General features: G+C 44.6%; 1 protein-coding gene and 1 long non-coding RNA gene across 8 annotated transcripts in view; one reads left to right on the top strand and one right to left on the bottom strand.

The window, feature by feature from the left end:
• The window catches only part of kcnh7 (potassium channel, voltage gated eag related subfamily H, member 7), a 116,636-nt gene extending 97,941 nt beyond the window's left edge, over window positions 1-18,695 (top strand). For 4 of the 6 annotated variants that reach the window (XM_034677624.1, XM_034677625.1, XM_034677627.1 and 1 more), the window contains 10 exons: window positions 2,275-2,506; window positions 2,596-2,763; window positions 3,165-3,365; window positions 5,960-6,214; window positions 8,291-8,496; window positions 9,453-9,534; window positions 11,272-11,556; window positions 13,651-13,810; window positions 15,765-15,966; window positions 16,126-18,695. In XM_034677624.1, coding sequence (XP_034533515.1) covers window positions 2,275-2,506; window positions 2,596-2,763; window positions 3,165-3,365; window positions 5,960-6,214; window positions 8,291-8,496; window positions 9,453-9,534; window positions 11,272-11,556; window positions 13,651-13,810; window positions 15,765-15,966; window positions 16,126-16,419 — 2,085 coding nt within the window. In that variant the 3' untranslated portion in view covers window positions 16,420-18,695. The remainder of the gene's footprint in view (window positions 1-2,274; window positions 2,507-2,595; window positions 2,764-3,164; window positions 3,366-5,959; window positions 6,215-8,290; window positions 8,497-9,452; window positions 9,535-11,271; window positions 11,557-13,650; window positions 13,811-15,764; window positions 15,967-16,125) is intronic. The other 2 variants (XM_034677629.1, XM_034677628.1) reach the window with 2 other exon arrangements.
• On the bottom strand, window positions 15,641-19,196 carry LOC117808135. 2 transcript variants are annotated; one of them, XR_004630153.1, is made up of 4 exons: window positions 18,252-19,195; window positions 16,807-16,879; window positions 16,102-16,471; window positions 15,641-16,008 (listed from the first exon to the last, which is right to left on the bottom strand). It is a non-coding gene; the product is annotated as an uncharacterized LOC117808135 (long non-coding RNA). The 2 variants fall into 2 exon arrangements; XR_004630152.1 differs by having other exon boundaries at window positions 15,641-16,471; window positions 18,252-19,196.
• Between the last annotated feature and the right edge of the window lie 254 nt (window positions 19,197-19,450).

Here is a 19,450-nt window from a genome sequence, read left to right as displayed (position 1 = left end):
TTGGTGTTTTTTAAAGTGGCCGAGCTAGCCTAGAAAGCAGCCGCGGCAGATGGCCAGAGGGATATTCAGCGGATATGTTTTATACAGCTGGTTCCTAATGGGAGCTTTAGCCCTCGCATCCTCAGCCTCAAACGCCTCCGACTTACTGTAAGTCCAGATTTTAATCAACATCACACTGTGTGGGCCACATCATCCAGCAGGTGCTGTGTCATCTCACAGAGCCAAGGTAGTGCCCGCTCAAAGGCTTCATTCACAGGATAATTTAGGGCTCATCTGTTCCTGCATATGATTCATTCACTGTTCACTCAGTTGTCAGCGAAGGCGCCGGCTGCCCGGATGCTCAGCGGTGAATGATGGCGGTGATTTAGGGGTGAGATCGGGAGGACGGAGGCTCTTTAATTGACCCATCAGACGCAGCCTCGGCACTCTCCCTCACCATGATGGAGACGCTCTGTCCCCCTCATGAATCATCCCCACTGCAGAACGAGTAAAATCCACCTTCCTCCATCTTGAATAATCCCAGCCTCTCACCTGTACATGAAGCCGAAATCAGCAAGATGTGAGGAAGCCCAATTACTGCAGGAGGCTGCAGGTAATTATTTCCCAGGGGACATTAGGGTAATTGTCAGCTGTGAAAGGGAGTGGTAGGACCTATTAGAGGTCTCTAAGTCTCACTTATTGTGTTTACAGATTGCACAACACTAATAGATCAGGACTCATGTCATGGCTGTATGCTTTCCCCTTCTCATCAACTCCCCTCACTTAGTCTGTGCGTTAATTTTACCAGACGAGAACAGAGACGGGAGGATTAAAGTGTATTAAGCAGAACAGAAGGCAGTGTGTGCACATTGTCATGGATGCACGTGAGTTTCCTCGTGTCTGCGTCTAAATGTGTGTCGATGCTGTTAGTGCCCACCGGCTGGTTTTGAGACTATAACACAGGTTCCAAGCTGCTGATATATATCTGTTGAAGTTATTTTGCCCCTGGTGGATGACTTTTATTCAAAAGCGCTTCACCGATCGCTCTCCTTAATACGCATATTTTCTTTTTCCATCTAAAATCCAGTTCTGTCATACCGACTTTCATGATCTGCAGCGCCTAAAGCAGCAGCACATAAGTCAGAGAAGCTGTGCTGACACTGAGGGATGCTGCTGAGACCTTGAAACATCTGTTTACACCAGCAGGAATGATCCACTGTCTAGTCTGTGAGTCTCGTATGTGTGGGATGTGTGAATAAGATTAAGCTTTCTTAAGCTACATATGTTTCAGAATCTCTAATCCTGAAGCCGGTCGTTTCTCGTGACCCTGACCTCAACCTTTGATGCCGACAGGAGATAAACAACTTGTTCATTTTGATTGCTGGGGAACTGTTGTTGGTTTGTTGTTTTTATCAGTGTGTAGTGATATACTGTCTTGGTGGACATGCATCCGTACATTTATTTACTCCTTTAAGTAAATCTCTACCTATTTCATTATTTTGCGATGATGCTGTTTCCTCTGTTTTAACAGGTTAACTTCAGATGTTTTCTTGAAAACTCTTATTTTTAAAAGCAGGTTTTCCCATTTTAACAGATTAATTATTGCATGATCTCAAGAACTCCCTAGCTAGTCTAAAGGTAACAAAACACTCAGAACACAGTTAATTAAAACACTTGACTACAGAGTCTGCGCTACAGCTTAGACACAACATGGCCAGCATTTTTGACCCACAATAATACAAATATAAACATTTTGTATTCAGTGAAATAATAGCACACATAAGTAGTAGAAATAAGGAGTTAAAACTAAAAATGTGTGGTTTCATAGCAGCTTAAGGCCTCCGTAGAAATCCGATCAGAGATATAACAAAGTTAAAACACACCAAGAAGTGGTTTGGATGTGAAAACACTGTCTGAATAGAAATTAAATTAGTCAATAAATACACAAAAAAACAGTGCCAAAATTTAAACACTGTTGCCACCACCTACTGACACAGGCCCAGCTGCTATACAGACCAAAGCTGGACACAATCCCGAGTGAAATAGCTTGAAATATCAAAAAATCTGGGTGTTTCATGGAGCAGGAACATTTCCAAAATGTACAGAAGGGATCCATACACCCCCTGATGGTCTGCAGTTGGCTGGAGTTCCCTGTGTTTACCAGCCAATGGAAGGAAAGGAGGAGAACGGGGAGACACACAAAGCCTGGAGGGCTACACATAATAAATTAGCACATATTTACTTCTCTGCATTCAAGCACAAACTAAACCCTGTGTGTGTTTCTCACCCTCACAGACCACCACTCTGATTGGCCTGCTGAAGACAGCCCGCCTGTTACGGCTGGTGCGAGTGGCCCGTAAGCTGGACCGCTACTCAGAGTACGGTGCTGCCGTCCTCATGCTGCTCATGTGCATCTTTGCCCTCATCGCTCATTGGCTGGCGTGCATCTGGTACGCCATTGGCAACGTGGAGAAGCCTTATCTGGAGCATAAGATCGGCTGGCTGGACAACCTGGGGGTGTCGATAGGTGACTGTCTTACTTTTCAGAAGCAGTGATAAAAGTAATACTTTTGTTCCCTTTTTAAGACACTTTCTTTATTTTTGTTTGTGTTACAGGGAAAAAATACAACTACAGTGACCCCAGCTCCGGCCCGTCAATCAAAGATAAGTACGTCACAGCGCTCTACTTCACCTTCAGCAGTCTGACGAGCGTGGGCTTTGGGAACGTCTCCCCCAACACCAACTCTGAGAAGATATTTTCCATCTGCGTCATGCTCATTGGATGTGAGTGGCAGCTGAGTCACAGTACATACAGATCTTAATGCAGTTATTTAAACCATCTGAAATCAGGGCCAATCTGAAAAGAAACTCAAACAGTGTTTTAAGTAGCTATTGAACCACCACATTTTAAAAGTATAATAGGTGTTAAATATTTAAATGTCCTCTGTAATTGCAAAGACAAAAAAGGCCTGAATGTCAAATGTTCTCTAATTATCTCTTAATTGAACACACTTGTGATTTAATGTGTTCCCAGTGTTCATAATGTCACATACTTTTCCTTTGAGACATAGAGAAAGTAGTGTGGAATCAGCAGCCACAGTGTGTTGGGAATAAATAAGGAGGACAAGTAGGATCAGTGTCCGAGAAGCACAGCTCAACCGTCCCCTGTATGGCTTCTCTCCCAGCTCTAATGTACGCCAGCATCTTCGGGAACGTGTCCGCCATCATCCAGCGGTTGTATTCAGGTACGGCCCGGTATCACCTCCAGATGCTCCGGGTCAAAGAGTTCATCCGCTTCCACCAGATCCCGAACCCGCTGAGGCAGAGGCTGGAGGAGTACTTCCAGCACGCGTGGTCGTACACCAACGGCATCGACATGAACATGGTACGAGAGCGACCCTGCGAGCCAGTGTGGCTTTTGTTTAGCTAGTTTATTTCAATGCTAACTTTGAGTCTGTTGTCGTTTCTTCAGTTTCTTCTCTTTTTCCGGTATCATTTGTGTGAGTTTGATGTCTTTGAATACCCTGTCCATGAAAACTGCTCTTACCACTCTGTGAGGCAATAGCGCAACATTTACTGTGCAATGTTCAGTCATAGCTACAAGTGATGGAAAGCCACAATTGCTGCTTAGTCATTCAGTAACTCTGGCTTTCCCTGTCCTGATACTGTTCATGGTACTTATATAAGTTTGTCTTTTCCATGTCTGCCTCATGTCAAATGGAATGACCCCACCACTCTGGTAAGAGCAGGAGGTACATGTATAAACAAAACTAATGTTGATATGAATGTTTCCCAGTTGTAGATCTGCATTTAGAGAATATTCAAGAACATTTTTACTATCCAGTTGTTTGATCCTTGTGCATGTTGTTGGAGGAGATGTTCCCTTACTGTCCTACCTGTCACACTGCTTCCTCTACATACATGATCCCCACTCTGTAAACCGTTGCTGTGATCCTAAATCAGACATGGACTAACCAGTGTTGTAGGACTCGAGTCCAAAACTTGGACTGTATTCCAACTTGACTCGTGACTTCACTTGGAATCAAGCACTGAGGTGACTGGGACTTGTACCCTGAGGACTTGAGACATAAGTAGGATTCACTTAATGGTGACTTTGAGACTTAACTAGGACTCATACTTAACCGGGACTCGTTTCAGACTTAACTTGGACTTGATTTGGATTCTTCTTTGGTGACTAGGACTTAAGCATTGAGGACTCAAACCTTGACTCATTCTCAGGTAACAGAGACTTGACTCGGACTTGGCTTGAACACTGAGGATTTGAGAGTCAACTAGGAATCATGGGGGCTTGCCTCAGACTTGACTTGGATTCTTCACGGTGACAGGGACTTGAACCCTGAGGACTTGAGACCTGACTCACTCAGACTTGTACTTTAGTAATGGAGACCCGACTTACACTTCACTGGGACTTGACTAGGATTCTTCTTTGGTGACTGGAACTTGAACCCTGAGGACTTGTACTTAAGTAACGGGGGCTCCTCTTAGACATCACTAGAACTTGGTGACTTGGACTTGAACCCTGCAGACTTCCGACTGAAGTTGGACTCAGGTAACAGGGACTTGTTCCAGATTTGACCCCTATCTTTCTTAGCTGACTCAGACTTGGACTTGAACTCTGAGGACTTGACACTCGACTCAGACCTGAAGTTTTGATGACTCGACTACAACAGTGGAATCCACCATGTCTACCTGTGCATGTCAGTCCCTGCAGAAAGCACACCCAGCAACATCAACGTCTCTCACCGGAGACCTAAATTATGTTACCCGTAGACCTGCACGTGACCCGCCTTGAGGTCCCCCCCATTTTTTATATTTTGCATGAAATCTGCGTATTCAAACACAACCGCTATTCATCTGGTACCAGAGCCAGAGTGAATCACGCCTGCAAGAGTGGGCACAGCCTCGCCGGTGTGCTGCCAGGTTTCCCTCCCACTATGGGAGGCTTGGCTGCACGCTCCGCGGTGGCACCTGCGCTTGCCAAATGTTGTTCAGTCTTTCCTTTTCAAATCTACTGATCAGTTTCCGTCCCATGCAACAACAACAACAAAAAAGCCAGTTGAAGAGAGGAAATAAAACAGACAAGACTTTTTTATTGTGCTGGTGTCATTAGCACATTGTATTTCATGTGTAATGACAAAGAGTAGAGCTGTGTTGTGTTGCTCCAGCTGTCCCTTATGTGTCCCTGTCCTTGCCCCTTAGTGTTTGTTATGATGTTGAAATTGTTTATGTTGTCCTTGGATCATTAGTGGTGTCGTCAGTGGTCTTTCTGTCTTTGTCTTTTAAGGGTAAGTGTTTTTAAAAGCCTTTTTTATGCATCAGAAAATCCTCATAGATACTTGTAATGTTAAAATGACCTTTTAAATACTTGTCATTGTATTTTCTAACAGTCTCCCAGGCTAACATGGATGGGTAGGAATGCTTAGCTGATGACGGTTTGATCCAGTTTCAACATTTATAATATTCATTTCTGTTTTTTCTGTCTGCAGAGATAACTGTTGAGAAACTGAGGAGTATGTAAAGATTTTGTCTTGTAGTTTGAGATCGCAGGAGACAAGGCAGTGAAAGTTTTTTAAATTAGACATGTCAAACTATTATAAAAAAGAGGCATACTAAATTAGGAAGTTGTGTTTTTGTCGTCTATCTGCAGCTTCCAAGTCTCTAAATGTGCTGTCTTGTCTTCCTCTAAAGCTGCTCAAAGGCTCAAAGGAGCCATAAAGTGCAGCTCTGTGCAGAAAGACCGGATTGTAGGTTATTTGTACTGCAGGGTAAAAAAGGTTTTGAGAAGAAGGAAAGAACACAAGTGGCAATTGTACCAAAACTCTCTGGAAATTCGACCTGCAGCACCACCCCAAAATCGAAATCCAACACTCCAGCAGCCTCTGCCATGAAAACTGTGACTTTAGAACGAGACATCACGACTCATCACCGTCACGTCTGCTCTGACCCGTGTTTCACTCCCAGGTCCTGAAGGGTTTCCCAGAGTGCCTGCAGGCAGATATCTGCCTCCACCTCAACAAGAACCTCCTCCAGGGCTGCAAGGCGTTTCGCGGGGCCACTAAGGGCTGCCTCCGGGCGCTGGCCATGAGGTTCAAGACCACCCACGCCCCACCTGGAGACACCCTGGTCCACGGCGGAGACGTGCTGACCGCGCTCTACTTTGTCTCACGTGGATCCATCGAGATCCTGAAAGATGACGTGGTGGTGGCCATATTGGGTGGGTCTTCTTTACACTCGGGAGGTTTACTGTGATTTAATCCTTTGTGCTGGACTGTTTTTAATGTTTTCACATGTTTTTTTACTGATACATAATGTTAATTGATTTCAATATGGATGACGTGCCTACATTTCCTCCCAGTTTTTCAGGGGGTAATAGACTTCTCTCTTTTTGCTGAGCGTCAGACGAGGGGATTCAAACAGCTCTCAAGTCAGTCCAGTAAATACAAAGCTAGAGACGGTTAGCTAATTGATCACCTACTAATAAGCATGATACATTAAGCTAGTATATAAAAATGCAAAAACTGTAAGAGAAAAAAACAAGTTATGGTTTAGCAAGTTGGGAATGGGTGTAAATATTTCTCCCTTTCTTAATGCATTATCTGCACCTTGGTTCAGGTCTATTAAGGATGACAGTTTTTCTTACCCAGCTAAGGCACTTTTCCTGGTCTGTCTCCAGCAGTGATTTTGTCTGTTTGTTCCATTAAAGCATCCTCAATTAAACATGAATCATATGTAGCTAACTGAGTAGAGTAGCTCTGTTTTATGCCTCAGGTTAGTGCCCCCCCTCTGGCTCTGACATAAGTTGAGCTTCTGTAAGCGTGGCACTCTAAATGCCTTCTGCTGCACACACACGCACAGTTAAAAGGCATGCAGTAGTCTGTGCGGTTGTAGGAAATCAGATCTGAGGATGCCGAACACCACACATGAGCCAACTTAGTGACATTGATTCTCTTCTCCTGTTCACAGAACGTCTAAACATTTCTTAATTAGCGCTGTAAATTCTTCAAACATCGCCTCAACGTCCCGTCATTCAGCCCGGTTAGCTCCGCCTGAACTCGGCTCCATTAGCGCAGACGCAGGTGGGCCGACTAAATGAAGATGGCTCCGTTGCGCCGTTGATACAGCCGGGCTGGCAGCTGAGATCCCCAGCGGCTACGTCGTAATAACTTACTTCAAAGAACGCCACCGCCGCCTCACTGTCGTGTCTCAGATGAACGGCTGAGGGCTGGAGAAGAGTGGGGGTGGACGCACGGTGGGACGAGGGGGAACAGAGGATCTGTGTTTGAGGAGGAAAAAATGGGAGCATGATTGCTTTCAAATAGAGATGGATGACAGGAGAGGCAGGGAGGGATGGAGAGCTGAGCGAGGGGGTGGGGAGGAGGGAGAAGACAAGAGGAAGACGAGGAGAATAGAAATCATCACCTCTCCTGTCCTCTCCTTATTCCAGGTACATCCTGCTCAGCCTTATATGCATTCCTTCCTCTTTTAATGACTGTTTTCAAGCAGCCAATGAGGTGTGGACACATGGATGTAGAAGACAGAGGTTAAACTCAACTCTGCACTTTCTCAGAAGAAGAAAACTGCTGCATTTTCACACTAACATACATGTAAACGACGACATGGAGTCATATGTTACAACACGCATCCTTCTGCTCACATTATGATTCTTTTTGCATTTTAAAAGGTTGATTTTGAATATTCGTATCTTCTATGGAAGCCCAAAGTGGTCAATTTTAAACAACTATAAATAGATTGACTCAGAAAGCAAAGCACAAGCCTCTGAATGACTTTCACTCGTGTCTGAGTAACATTCAGGAGTATCTTCTCTGACTCAAGTTTGTTCACAAACATCACTGGCTTAAAGCTCCTGTGATGAGCATATTAAATAATTTGGGGCTTCATAACCTCGCCTCTGTTATCCTCCTCTGCAGCAGCAGCAGTGAGGTAAACCCTGAGGCCGCTCCATGAAGGTCATGACAAACCAAACAGAGGCAGCACTGAATGTTTGGCCCGTGTGACTTCCATACTGACTCTGTCATCCTGTAAAACCAGTTTTATGGGACCGTGATGCCCTTTAGCCTTTTTAACATCCGCACGCTCTCTGCCAGGTGGCGTGCGTCTTTATAGGTCACCACATCCTGCATTACACTCTGTTCGACACCGTGTTCTCCTGCCTGCTGAATTAAAGCAGAAACGTTGTGGATGTGACTTGAGGCGGCAGAAATAGCCGAGCAGGAAAGTCCTCAATTAGCTGAAAGGAGTGTGATCGCCTGTCTTCTTTATTCTCCGTTAGGTAAGAACGACATCTTTGGCGAGTTGATCCACCTCTTCTCCAAGCCGGGGAAATCCTGCGCCGACGTGCGTGCGCTGAGCTACTGCGACCTCCACACCATCACCAGGGAGGAGATTCTGGAGGTGCTGGACATGTACCCCGAATTCGCCGACCACTTCCTAACGAACCTGGAGCTGACCTTTGACCTCCGGGATGAAAACCCCAAGGTAAGAGAAGGCTGGATGGACCGCAGTCTTTAACATGGAATCAATCACGGCTCCTTTAACTCAAATTAAAGAGTCCCTTCTTGTCCATATCTCTGCCTCGCCATTTCAATCAGTGAACGCCTTTATTCTGTTAATTCTCCTTAGCGCCTCATTTTATTCATGGTCATGGGAATGAAAGCACGAAGGCTGATTTTGACTGTTCTCCTTTAATCTCCCGTTAGCTAGAAGACAAGAGTGAGAGATAGAGAGTATTAGCAGAGCTCTCAGGGTGGGGTGGATGGAGGGATCCACGTAGGCTGTGTAAGTCTGATGAATGGAGCGCAGTGGGAAGATTTGTAAGGCCTCAAGCTTTCTATGAATGAGACTGAGCATTAGTCTGTTGTTTTATTTATCTCAGAACAGAGCGGGGAGTGCACTTTGTGTCAGCTTTGTGTTATTTGTGCTGACAAGATAGAGATGCAGGAGGAGATTCTTGGAGGATTACTTACTTAGGGAGCTGAGTGAAAGAGGCAAACAGCGTGTTATCAGTGGACGAATGAGGAGAGATAAATGAGCATCATTGGAAAATGACTTCCTCTTTTTGGAGAGGGAGTACAATTTGACGTCTGACAGGATTTTTCATAACACCGGTGCAGAAAGACATGAACACACAATATTCTGAAGAGAATCAAAGTCAGTGTAAGACATACACATGGGCTCAGTGACGCCACCCATTTGTTTTTATAGAGGCGTTTTGAAGCCTAAAGATGGGTGTCGCCATATTGGGAATGCGTCCAGCACACTTTAAATCAAGACAGGTTGTGTTCAGAACTGCCCCCTACTGTGTTGGAGTGTGGTCTACAATTATAACCCCTTATTAATAATATTCCAGCACTAAAATTTACCGGTTTGAGGAAAAAAGGAAGACTTGTGTTTTTATTTTTATCCCCTTTAATTCTCATCCTTCTCGTTTACAGAACAACAAGCAGTCCACTGATTCCAACATGGACGACATGGAGTGTCCCAGACGTCTGTCTTACAGAAGGAAATCCTCCTCAGGTCAGTGCCGTTATCCATCCAGTGATTTATATAATCAGAAAATACTGCCTGTGTGTGTGTGTGTGTCATCTTTGTTTATTCAGGTGATAACATCTCAGTCCCTCTGCGGCACCGGCAGAGAGTTAGACCTCAGGGGCAAAGCTCCACCCGTTGTCTGTGCACAGGTGATGTCACCTCAGCTGGAGTAGTTATTGACACAGACATGTGAACCATCTGTCACGTTAAATACACTAAAACTCAAATTATCATCCCGGGTCTTTATTTACTTTAACCTATGACCTCAACCTGGATTCACTCAAGTCAGATTGGCCTCCAATTGAGGCAGGCTTTTATTACATTTGGAACAAAACCTTTTCTCTTGAACATGATCAGCCATATATAAATTTAACTCTTATTGGATCCTGCTCTGAGAGGCAGGAGGTCTACGTCAACCTGCTGCACTGAGAGAGAGAGATGAAAGTCCTCCCCGTCCCTCCTGTCACTCACTGATGCATATACTTCAATACTAAACTACAATGCTCCAGTGCATTTAACACAAACTCTAAGCAGAGTGTAAAAATGTCACTCTAACTGTACCAGTGTTTGTGAATGAGGCGTTTCTTGCAGTGAGGCTCATTTGCATAGAAAGGGACCAAATGAATGCATAATGTATGCAAACAACACAGACGCACAGAGACGCCGTGGTGCATTTAACCCTTTGTGCATGCTTTGTGAGTTAGATGATGTTTTTTGGCTCGTTTGCAGAGATTAAGCAGGTGCAAAAGCAGCAAAATTCTGAAGGGAATCAGGCCCTCAGACTCTTTAGATGTAGTGTGTTAGCTCCTCTAAACAAAAACCACAAACTTTTAAACTTGGATCAGATTCCTCAAGTGTCAGATCATCTGGTTGGGATCTGAAAGAGGTTTCAGGGTTGTTAATTGTCATAATAAATCTAATAAATCTTGCATGATGATTTAAAAAGTACAAGAGAATAAGTCACGTGAGATTTGAGCCCATGAGGATGTGATTTGGACAGTACTGATGCAGTAAGCTCTTTTATTAACGTGTATTGAAGTGATTCTTCTTTGATAAAGACTCAAACAGTCATGAAATCATTCCCTCAGCTTCCTTTATGAACAACAGTCTCCTCAGATCACATTATAGATAAACACAGCAGCCCTCACACTGCAGCAGCCTTGACATGACAGCGTTCAGCGTGTCGGAGCGACTCGCACCGCGGGAACAGTTGTAATTTCACTTCTAACAGCCCGGAGACTTGGGACTCGCAGACGCAGCCTCAGCACAGCAGCACTCAGCAGTTTGGCCTCAGTTCAGGCAAATCTAATTGCTCACCATGGTTACAAGGCTGTCTGAATACAGTGTACACCGTCTCCTAATATAACGCAGGAAAGGACAGTTCGTTTCACAGTCCAGCAGCTGGCGTATCCTGCCTCCGTGCATCAGGTGTGAAGTTATAGACGGGAGCATTACTCACTCACTGTTGATCGTGCTCGATGTGTAAACACACATTTAGAGGCCGAGTTACACAACATGATCATTTCAAAGCAGCTTACGATATTAAAGGCTCACTGTTCACTCCTTTTAACATTGTTTGTCCTCATTTGAACCCCGGAGCAAAACACTGAGCACCTGTTGTCAGAGATAATGAGTCATCCGCGGCGTCCCCCCAGAGGGAGCCGAAGCAGAGGAGTCAGTGTTCTCCCGAGCACATCTCCTCATTACCGTTTCTCCCTGTAGGCGCCCACAACAAGGAGCCAGCAGCCGCCTACTGCGACGCCGCATCGGGGAGGCCGCTCTACGCCTCCTCAGCGGCCGAGGACAGGAGAGAATCCGCCGCCGAGGAGGGAGAGGACGAGGATGAGGAGGAGGAGGAGGAGGGCAGGGAGGAGGAGGAGGAGCAGAGGCCCCTGTGCTCTGGTGTGCTGGGATACCCGGTGGTGAGGGACCACACCCTGGGGCTCGGGCTGAGCGGCGCCGCAGAAGCACAGGCGGGAGACAACTCACAGAATCAGGCGTATAAAGGTGAGGACTGTGCTGTGGAGCATCTTCAACAGAGCAACAATGTCTAGTTAGAGTCTCATCATGTCTCACCTGTATGCTGTCATTTATTCACATCCATCAGTAAAGTTTTAAACTCAAGATGAGCTCCAATCACACTCACTCACACCTACATGGTCTAAACTAGTGTGCATCACGCCTGGAACTTTGGCGCCACCTAGTGGTCAGTGTGGATATTGCATTACATTAAGGCTGTCTCAGAGTTTGAGGCTGAGGCTCAGTTTAATGAGCCAAGTTAGAAAGATGTATTAACACTTCACCAAGAGTAAATGTTTAATGTTAGCCGTTCAAGTAGGGCTGGATGAAATTATACAATGACAAATAGTGACAGGCAGTGGGTTCCTCCTAACGCACGAGGTGCTAGTGAGCTCAACTGCTGTATTGAATTGCTGGCATGAAAGCAACAACAGATGGTACGATGAAGAGCTTCACAGTTGCACAGAAACTGCACATTGCAGACTTTTACCCCTCTTACACTTTAGCATTTTTATAGAATCACAATTACCGTAATGGCAAGAATATAAGAACACATGGATTATAAATCAACAGGCACATTTTCAGAAAAAGACACATTTTGTTTTTTATAAAGAAAACAATTGTGATTAGAAATAATGATAAAACAAGTGCAGTAAATAAAAGGTGGAAGGACGTTTAACTGACTTATATTCTAGTTATTACAGTAATCTCTGAATTTCAATAGATAATCGCGATTAATCACATTTTTAATCAGGTTTAAACTCCATTGTTATTTTGTTTTATTTTGTGCATCCGTCTCTGTCCATGCAGCTCTTGTCATTCCCGTGTCTTCTGCGGTATGAAGGGATTTATTTTGGGCTCAGGAAAAAAGAAGCATTCCTGTTTAACATTAAGAGATAGTTTTGTCCCAATACAAACACACACAAACACACACACACACGCACACATATAACTGAGAGCCATTGGAGAGCCAAATGTAATGACATCTGTGTGAAACGAGTCACTGTCTTCTTGTTGAGGCGGACGTGAAATTTTCTGCAAATCTGCGCCCTCGTCCTCTTGAGTTTTCCTCCACGATGCTTCTAATTGGCTCAGGGATTTTTTGGTAGCTTTTCCAAATTAACTTCTGAGCCCCAGAGGAGGAATGTCACACCTATTAAAAATCCAAACAAGGATTATGTGTCATTATGGTGAAACCTCAAACCCACTCAGTAATAAAAACGTAAGAGGATTATATCCCGCCAACCGGCCCTGGGGTCACCCCCCTTTTGATCGTAGGTCAGAACCAAGTAATGCACTTACAGGAAGGATCTGATAGAATCCTGTTTGTGTGCGTTCAGTCACTTTTTAGATGTACAGGATATCTCTTTAATTGTTTCTGCAGCTCATGTGAAAGCTCAGCTCAACACTGCGACACGTTTCCTCAGACGAAACAAGCGAGTTCTGGATCCTCCTGTGGATCTCCGAGCTGTTTAGACAGTGAGAGCTGCAGGCTTCACTGAGCAGCTTCAACACAAAGGAAAGAAATCCTCGCTCTCACCGTCTGCCTGCTGCTACATGTTGACCTCGCACAACCTCCCGAGCAGTTCTGACAGCTTAAAGCCTGTAAAATCACTGCAAACACTGCAACACAACACCAGCAACACTGCAGGACTCCTTTTGTTTCAGCCGCCAAGTGTGATTCTCCTCTGACACGGGGAGACTGTGTCGTGTCAGCGTGTTGATTTGAAAGTAATATCCCATAATTCAGCTGCGGCCTTAAGAGGATTTCTGCCAGAGCGGAGAGCAGAGTGGTGTTGATTTCTATAAACAGCCGAGTGATGACAACACACAGAAAGTGTCGGTTTAATCTCCATACACGGGGAGAAGTGAGGAGGGGAATCTAAACTCTCAGGGTCAGATGTGTTGTGATGTCAGGAGTCATGAGGCTCTAAGCTGATCAGAGCTCGGTAAAGCTGAAGGATGAGACGACACAGCAAAGGAGATGCTCCTCCAGAGGCTCACTCTGAATGACACACATCATTTACCCTGCTCTGTGTGTGTGTGTGTGTGTGTGTGTTTACGTCTCTCTGTTCCCTCCAGAGCTCCGCGCAGAGGAGTGGGTGCATCAGCGTCCAGACGAGGCCGCGGAGGAGTCGGCGCAGTGTCAGGAGACGCCTGCCGGAGAGGAGGACAGCGACACGGACCTCACGTACGGGGAGGTGGAGCAACGGCTGGACCTGCTGCAGCAGCATCTCAACAGGTGGAGGGAACACTGTGTCTTTAAACGCAGCACACATTCCTTAAAGTCCAGGGACACAGCCCAGGTGAAACACTCAGCACAAGGGTGATTTTTCCTCCTGACCGTGAGCGTGCAGAAGCTGATGATTTGTGGCCTCATTTATTTAATCCCCTCTCAGGCTTGAGCTCAGATCTCATCATATCATTGTTTCAAAGGATGTTATGAGAATCAGGTGGCTTTTCAATGTGGGAAACACACCTTTTAAAGGGAAACTCCAGCACACATCTGTGCAGTTTGATCAGGTCTGTGGGAGTAAGAAAGAATACAGAGTGCTGGAGAGGGCTGTTAAAGAAATACATTAAGTGATGTCAGTGTTTTGATTTAATACAAGTAAGACATCTTGAAGTCCTTATTGATTTAGTCATTTTACAGAGGTCAGCCTTTCACTAAATCTCCCTGTCAACAATCCACAGGTCTAATAGAACATATATAGGATGCAGGTGACATCAGGTGACATCTCTCTCTCCTCTGCTTTAGTCTCAGTCTGCAGCTGTGAATGTGGAGAGTTAGTGGTGTAGTGGCTGTGACAGAGGGCTGAGCAGAGACACACAGCAGGAAGGTAGAAGAAGCTCAGCACCAGTTGCAAAAGATACAAATCCAACACCTCGTGATCCCTTATATGACTTAAGACACAGAGTTTGTGTTTGGCCCTGGTGTCTTTATTTCTATCTTCATATCTGTACTCAGTCACCCTTCAAACCTCCACAGTTCACTCTATAATTAACTCAACAAAAAAAAACAACTTGCACAGACATTGAAAGCCAGACACCTGCTGTAGCTGTGTGAACACACTGTGTGAGCAGCACGTGTGATTCTCGGCTGGTGCACCGATACAGATGAGGAGGAGTCAGACAGGCAGCGGTGGCGGCTAGGTATTTATAGCACTCAGCCACGAGATGCAGACACATCGCAAAGACTCTTCATTGTCATCGTGAGAGGTGAGGGTGGTGTATTTCAGGGGGTGAGGGTGGTGGAGTTTTTTGTGCAGGTCAACGTTCTTCCATGTGGACAGTGTGTGAACGAGACTGCAGGTATGGCCGCTCTGTTTGGTCCCTCTGTCCCAAACATGTGTGAGAAGAGGGTTTGTTTTACTCTGATGTCAGGCTCACAGGTCCAGCCTGCCTCACTTCAGATTAGGGGTAATCTTGCCCCTTGAACACTGAACATAATATCTTATATGTGTCTGTTTTTGTGGGTGAATTTGAAGTCTGATTTTATTTTCTTTGTCTATTTACATCATAAACAGGCATTTTATTTCTCATTATGCATGATGATACACAGTTATATCTACCCTTTTAATACCACAGACCCTGGTATGCTGAGTCCTTCCTTGTTTTCACAGTTAAATTCAAACAAACAGATCATTTTAATTAGACCACAGCACATATATAACCAAATACTGCCATCTAGTGGCCAATTTGGGAATTACACCAAATCTGGATTACATGTTTTACTTGATTGGAACTGTTTTTTAAATATTTTAAAATAATTGTATCCCTGTAGTTATTTCCACTGAAGTCTTTTGAAATGTCATTCATTTGTATATTCCCGATGCTGCCCTTGTGTGATTTAGTGACCTTCTTTCATTTTCCTCACCTTGTAAAACACATTGTAACCTGTTATTTTTTTTAAATGCCCTATAATTAAAGTTATTATTGTTTTCATGATTATTTAAAGCAGGGTGAAAGATGACATCTGTCTTAGAGCTGAGGATGAGATGATTGATTCCTGTGGTGAGATGAGGTCACAGCAGAACCAAGACAAACAGACATTAAAACACACTCACTCCTCTAATGTGACATCATCAGGCCTTTATTTGCCTTTATTTGACAAGTGTTGGAGCACCATCAACCAATCAGGAGTTGCTCTGTCTCCTTTTTCTGTTCTGAACTCGTGTTTTCTTCTCCTCCATCAGACTGGAGTCCCAGATGACGTCAGACATCCAAGCCATCCTGCAGCTCCTCCAGAGGCAGACCACATCCGGCCCCCCCGCATACAGCACCGTCACCTCCAGCCCTGAGTACCAGAGGCCGGCCATCAGGTGCCAGCCTGTGTCCGCCATCCAGCCAGAGCTCAGCCTGGCTCCTCCTCCTCCTCCTCCTCCACCTCGGCCACAGGTACTCTTCCGTGGAGCTGGATCACAGTGTTGACACAAAGCTCTGTGTAGAGTTAATCATTGCCAGTAAATACCTGCTCTGTGCTGCAGCAATACGATTAAATAACACTTGCTCTGGAACAGTTTTAGTGCTCACTCCATCTGTCCTGTCCCCCCTCAGAGTCCTGTCCTGGAAAAGGCCTCAAACAAACCCAAAGAAACCTCCCCGGTCCTCCTCCACACAGAGACTCTAGCGGACGGTAACTTTGCAGGACTGCTGGAGAGCGACACGGACGCAGAGCAGAGACACGCGCTTAACGGCGTGGACTCTGTAGAGCCGCACAACCACCACCACCACCAACAGGCGCAGAGGCTCCCTTCGAGCCGGCAAGCGTCTCTACCCGACGTCCCCAGCAGCTCAGGAATGTTGGGTCTCCACAGGCCAGTTTCTGACCCGGGGCTTCCAGGAAAGTAGTCTTTGCCCGATGCTCTTCTCTCCAAGCTTGACTCAGGGTCTAAGAAAGAGACTGAATATGCAAAGGAAAACAAACTGTAGACTTTCTTCCATTCCTTTTGGGAAAACAAACCCTCCCCCACCCTTCCAGCGCTCTGATTCTAATGTATAAAGTCCATTTATACAGAGGTATTTATACACTATATTATTATTACCACATGTAAAGTCACCATCTACCTACGGTGTACATACTTCAATAGAACACTGCCAGCAACACGAGGCACCTGATGTGCTTTTTCTACTGCAGATATGCATGTTTCTGTTCCTCACGGTTCCTTTTCTGTTCTGCCGCATGTTCCCTCTCACACACGCACACACACACACACACACAGATGCACTGCAGCTCACCACGGGATCAGGTGTGTTTTCAGCATGCTCACAGATGACTGTAGCTCACAAGTGTGGTTTTCTACAGCTCCTCCTGTTTGGTGGGGGGAAAAAAAACCTACTTGAAAATCTGTCAGGCATTTCTGTAATGCTGTTTTGCTGCACGATGATCTGTGTTTCAACATCGACAGCTGAAATGAACCCGCTCCAAATCTGTAGAAAACGCCAACATCCCATATAGCACAAGAAGCTGTTATCCCTCTTTGAGAGCAATAATAAGGAACCAGTTGAAATCACTCTGCAGATCATTTCCTACAGCCTACCTGCAGAAAGAGGAAGCCTCTTCTACAGCGTCTGGTGATTGTTTTGCTTTGTTCAAATCCACTTGCTCAAAAAGAAAGCTTTCAGTTGTGGGTTTAGTAGATTTGAAATGTAGAAGTTCCACATTGAAGCACCTGCATCGTATCAGCAGAAGAGTAGAAATGGGGCGAGATCTGCAAGTGGTTGAAACTTTTGAAGGACTTTCATGCAGAGGCAGTTTGGGGGGTTTCTAGAATCTCTTCAGACTAAAACGACTTCATCAAAATCTTAACTTCTTAGATGAAGTGCTGGAGCACCCCCTCTTTCTTCTGTCAGATTGATTTGATATAACAGGAGTGATCAGGTTTTCCCTGGTGTCACACACACAGTTGTAAATAGCTTGACGTCCCCAAACTGCCTCAACGCCGTCCTTTAAAAGCTGCTGAACAGGAAGTGACTCTGAATCTCCTCAGCTGGACAGATTTTGGACCATCTCTACAGATAGTTTTGGTTGCATGCTTTAGGTCTTCCATTATCTTCTTAAAAAGTACATACAAATGTTTCTCTTTCAAAGCGTTATCCGTGAAGTGACAAAAAAAGACATGTTGGGCCAAGGACACGGCTCCGCCTCTGATAGCCTTAGCTTTCTAAGCCTGCTCTAGCCTTTACAAACAGCATCTGTTGCCCGATGCAACAGACACCCGCTCCTCCACTGTCACACATGTAAATGTACTGAACTGTTTGTAGGCTGAACTGCATGTTGACAAATGAATTAGTCATTTTAGTTTTCTAACCACTCCAACTCGAGCTCACGTATTGCATGGAGACTGCACTCGATGAAATGATACCAGGTCTCAATGAACCGTTTGGAAGGTACGGCACATTACTCATAACAGAGATGTAACGGTTAGACCTATTTTTCTAAGAAGTATTTAATTTTTTTCTGTTATTTTTCTATGTAACTTATTGTTTTGAACCCCTCTGACGTTAGTAAGGCTGCCGGGCGGACGACGACGTGAAGATGAACGCAACGCAACGCATAGCCTTTCAATGTAGCAAGCAAGACGTCAGACAGGCGACGCCGTCAGCCGCGTGCTGCGTTTCCTGTACGCTGTTCAAAGAGTTTGTCTTGATTTAATATTGCACATAATCATAGTAACACTGACTTCTCCCTCCCTCCGAACTCTGAGCTCATTTAGTGTGTTGAGACAGACTTCAGTTTCCAGATGTTTCCAGCAGAGAGCAGGGGGGTCTTTTCTTTGATAAGCTTCCTTTCCTCGAGCACACGTGTAGAACAAAAGTTGCTAACTCGAGTCGTCCACTGAACTTTGATGGAATTGCAAAGTTTTGCACAGAGATTAGAAAAAGAAAAAGAAAAAAAAAAGTTGCTGTACTGGATCTAAATGTCACTTTTTAAATCTAGTGCTGTTCACAATTGTTTTTATGCATTTTTTAAATGTTTGCCACTGTATTTTATACAATGCAACACTTAACAGCTAATTTGAATGTTTCTGTTCTGAACTTATATTTAAAGAAATGAACTATATTGTGTAAATAGACTTTGGGGGGGAAATGCGCAATTGTATAAATTAATAAACAATGCATACTGATCCAGTAGTGTCTCATTGGTAGTTTGATCCACTTTGCGATTGATACTATGTAGTCAAGTTAAAATGCTGACTTATTGGTAGCATTTTTTAAATTATGAAATTATAACTATGTTGCTATTTTATAAACTACACAGCTTTAAAGCCCCTGAGAAGTATGATTTCAAGCATGCAATGAAGCTCCATGTAAGGGACAATGTAAGGGTTGCATATCTTCACTGTCACTCCATGTTTAATCTTTTTTAAGTCCAACAAAAACCTTTGAGTGTAAAGAGAGTTTCCAAACAAAAGATTCATAATGACAGATATAAGTAAGTTGTTTTCTATTTGAACGTGAGAGCCTTCCATTGGAATACATGAAGTTGAATTCATGAAAACTCTCCATCATTTCTCTGTTTGCTTTTTGTTGCTTGAAGTTCAGTTCAGTGTTTGTGTTTTTGTCCTCTCTCCCTCCATCCAGCCTGTCATGTTTCTAGGGTGAAAAACCTCCCAGGTTATAGCCTTTGAGGTTTGACAGTTTATGAGGTGAAAAACCTCCAAGGCTATAGCCTTGGAGGTTTTTCACCTTCAAACCTACAAGGCTATAGCCTTTGAGGTTTTTCACCTTCAAACCTCCAAGGCTATAGCCTTGGAGGTTTTGAGTGTTTTTAGGATGAAAAACCTCCAAGGCTATAGCCTTGTAGGTTTTGAGTGTTTTTAGGATGAAAAACCTACAAGGCTATAGCCTTGTAGGTTTTGAGTGTTTTTAGGATGAAAAA

The sequence above is a fragment of the Notolabrus celidotus genome, chromosome 24 (genome assembly GCF_009762535.1).
Source record: "Notolabrus celidotus isolate fNotCel1 chromosome 24, fNotCel1.pri, whole genome shotgun sequence".
NCBI lineage: Eukaryota > Metazoa > Chordata > Actinopteri > Labriformes > Labridae > Notolabrus > Notolabrus celidotus.
The sequence above is the reverse complement of the archived record's forward strand: the minus strand, read 5'-3'. Positions and strand labels throughout refer to the sequence as shown.